We start from the raw sequence: 2467 nt of genomic DNA, 5'->3' as shown, positions 1-2467 counted from the left end.
TTTTTTTAATAGAGTGAATGTTTTATTTGTTTAATGTTTATTTGTGTGTGGGAGCAGTCAACCACATAATGTACGAAATTCCTGCAGGATTAATAAAGTTTCATTAATTGAGGACACAAAATTAGCGGAAGCAACTGAGAGAGACAGAAAGGGAACAAATCCAGACCTGATCTAGAGATGTTAAGTGAAGTTATACATCAGGATACTATGATCAGCTGTGTCAAAGGCAACAGAAAAATCCAGCAATACAAGAACTGAATAATCATCTGCCTATCTTTGCATGTAAATCTAACACATCTGCTTTCACTGCTCCTGTAGCCATACCAGTGGTTGAGAGAGAAAATCGTGAGTGAGGAAGGGAGAAAACAGCAAGCCAAACTAAAAGAGCTGGCTCATATTGCGGAGAAGCTTGGATGCACTTTGCCACAGCTAGCCATAGGTAACAGATAGCGTCTATTTGTCAAAGCAAATATATGTCTTTGGAAGTTCTTTCTCCTTTGATACCTCATTGCAAGTCTGAGATTTCTCCTTTCTCTGATCTTCAGCCTGGTGCCTGAGGAATGAGGGAGTGAGCTCAGTGCTTCTGGGGTCCTCCAGTCCAAGCCAGCTCACAGAGAACCTGGGAGCCATTCAGGTACAACATCATGTCAGTGTAATCTCTTCATTAGCTGGTCTTGAGGCACTGCGTTATCATGAAGTACTTTTCCTATGTCATGTTCATTTTAGGTGATTCCAAAGATGACAGCAGGCATCGCCTCAGAGGTGGATCATATACTAGGCAACCGTCCACATAGTAAAAGAGACTACCACCATTAGGATGGACATGTTTTAGTGAACTATGCTCCCAAAGCTTATCAAAGCTCACTTTTCACAGCCATGGCACCACAGGGTGTGCCCAAGATGCTTGCGTGTGCGTATGACTATGTATGTGTGTGCGTGTGTGTGTGTGTTTGTGTGACTATGTAATGTGTTATGCTTTGCTCCTTCAACCAGTACTCATTAGCGTAAAGTGAGCTACTTGACAAAGCATGCATGCTACAGCTAAAGTAGCCAGCCACTGGAGTAAACAAAACAAAGACAAAGGATCCAGTGAGATAATTGCTAGTGTGAAAACTTCTTCCACTCTTAGAAACATTGCAGGAGGTGCTGAACCACAAATTCAGAAGAAGCAAAACATTATTTAATTTCAACATACTGTTTGTTGAAATTACTCTCAGTGTAGGTGAAACAAAAACTTAGAGGAATATGCTACCCCATAAGCACCGCATAAAGCTCAGTAAGTACACCAACTGCAAAGCAAAAGAGGATATGTATCAAAATGTGTGCATTACAGAAGTCAAATGTACTAGATGTGTTTTGGAGTGCAAAAAAAATTGGGCCTGGTGTCAGCAAACTGGATGAACAGTCGTGGTTGCAGCTGGAGCTGGTCCGTCATCATGATAAACTGTTTCAGTACTGAATGAACTGAAATTCTGCTCACAGCATTTTTCGCTAATACCATGAGAGCTAATTCTAACAAAAACATGTTTCAAAACATCTGTACAGACTGTTATATATAAATATATATCCTTAATAAGCAGCTATGTCAGAATGAGATTTCTGCCTCTTTATATATTTTTTTTTATTTTTTATTTTGGTCAGTTTCACTTATGCAAAAGCACCTCAGAGGGTACTTTCCTACTGCGTCCCTTTGACCCCTTTCAGTTTGTTCTCTGCTGGACTTCCTGTCAGTAGTGATCATGTCCGATTTGTTCAACTTTGTTTTTTGTTGTGACTAAAACATTTGTCTATTCTAAGGGGGTGCTTGTGAATTGAACAAACGAAAAGCCATGTAGCTAGTGAAGAGAAAAAATAAATAAAATGAAAAAATGACACCATATGGACCCCTGCAGTAACTGCACCTGGAACTTGCTGAATTTTTGCCCAACTTCTCCCAGATGCCAGCTTTATGTAATGGGATTATCTTTGTTATGTTTGTTCAGACATGTACTTTGGTGTTGTTCATCAGATACATGAAAATAAAAAAAGTTAATCATTCTGATGTGATATGTTTTAAATGTATATAATTATTTTTCTATTGATGTTATGGATGCCTTAGGTTTTTTTGAACAAATGTGAATACATCAAATATTGTTCCCTTACTTAGAATATAAACTGCAATTTAAACAAAATATTCTCATGCTTCTGCTGTTTTGTTTGTTTTGTTTTGTTTTAGTTATTTATGTATTTATTTGCCCTTAGCGTAAATTTAGATTTTCTCGCTTTATATTAAAATAATGATAATATTTTCCCTCTAGAAATTGCATGAGCTTTATTTTACTCATTCATTTACAGTATTTTATTTCTTTCATTTTATTTGTCATGCTAATGCGATTTTCCTGCTTCCAGAGGAGGGAAGCCATTCTTCGATTCTGTGTGTGTTTGTGTGCGATTCCGTGGAAACAACATGTGTGTGTATATATATATA

The 2467-nt window shown here is 37.6% G+C and overlaps 1 protein-coding gene across 3 annotated transcripts in view; it reads left to right on the top strand.

Annotated features, from left to right (window-relative positions):
- kcnab1b (potassium voltage-gated channel subfamily A regulatory beta subunit 1b) overlaps nucleotides 1–2032 on the top strand; it is a 44111-nt gene extending 42079 nt beyond the window's left edge. For all 3 annotated transcript variants that reach the window (XM_005721233.1, XM_013912860.1, XM_005721234.2), the window contains 3 exons: nucleotides 319–439; nucleotides 546–634; nucleotides 727–2032. In XM_005721233.1, coding sequence (XP_005721290.1) covers nucleotides 319–439; nucleotides 546–634; nucleotides 727–816 — 300 coding nt within the window. In that variant the 3' untranslated portion in view covers nucleotides 817–2032. The remainder of the gene's footprint in view (nucleotides 1–318; nucleotides 440–545; nucleotides 635–726) is intronic.
- The last annotated feature ends 435 nt before the right edge of the window (nucleotides 2033–2467 follow it).

The sequence above is a fragment of the Pundamilia nyererei genome, unplaced genomic scaffold (assembly GCF_000239375.1).
Source record: "Pundamilia nyererei isolate P.nyererei 1_Seehausen unplaced genomic scaffold, PunNye1.0 scaffold00004, whole genome shotgun sequence".
Taxonomy (NCBI): domain Eukaryota; kingdom Metazoa; phylum Chordata; class Actinopteri; order Cichliformes; family Cichlidae; genus Pundamilia; species Pundamilia nyererei.
Note: the sequence above shows the minus strand (reverse complement) of the source record. Positions and strands in the feature narration are given on the sequence as shown.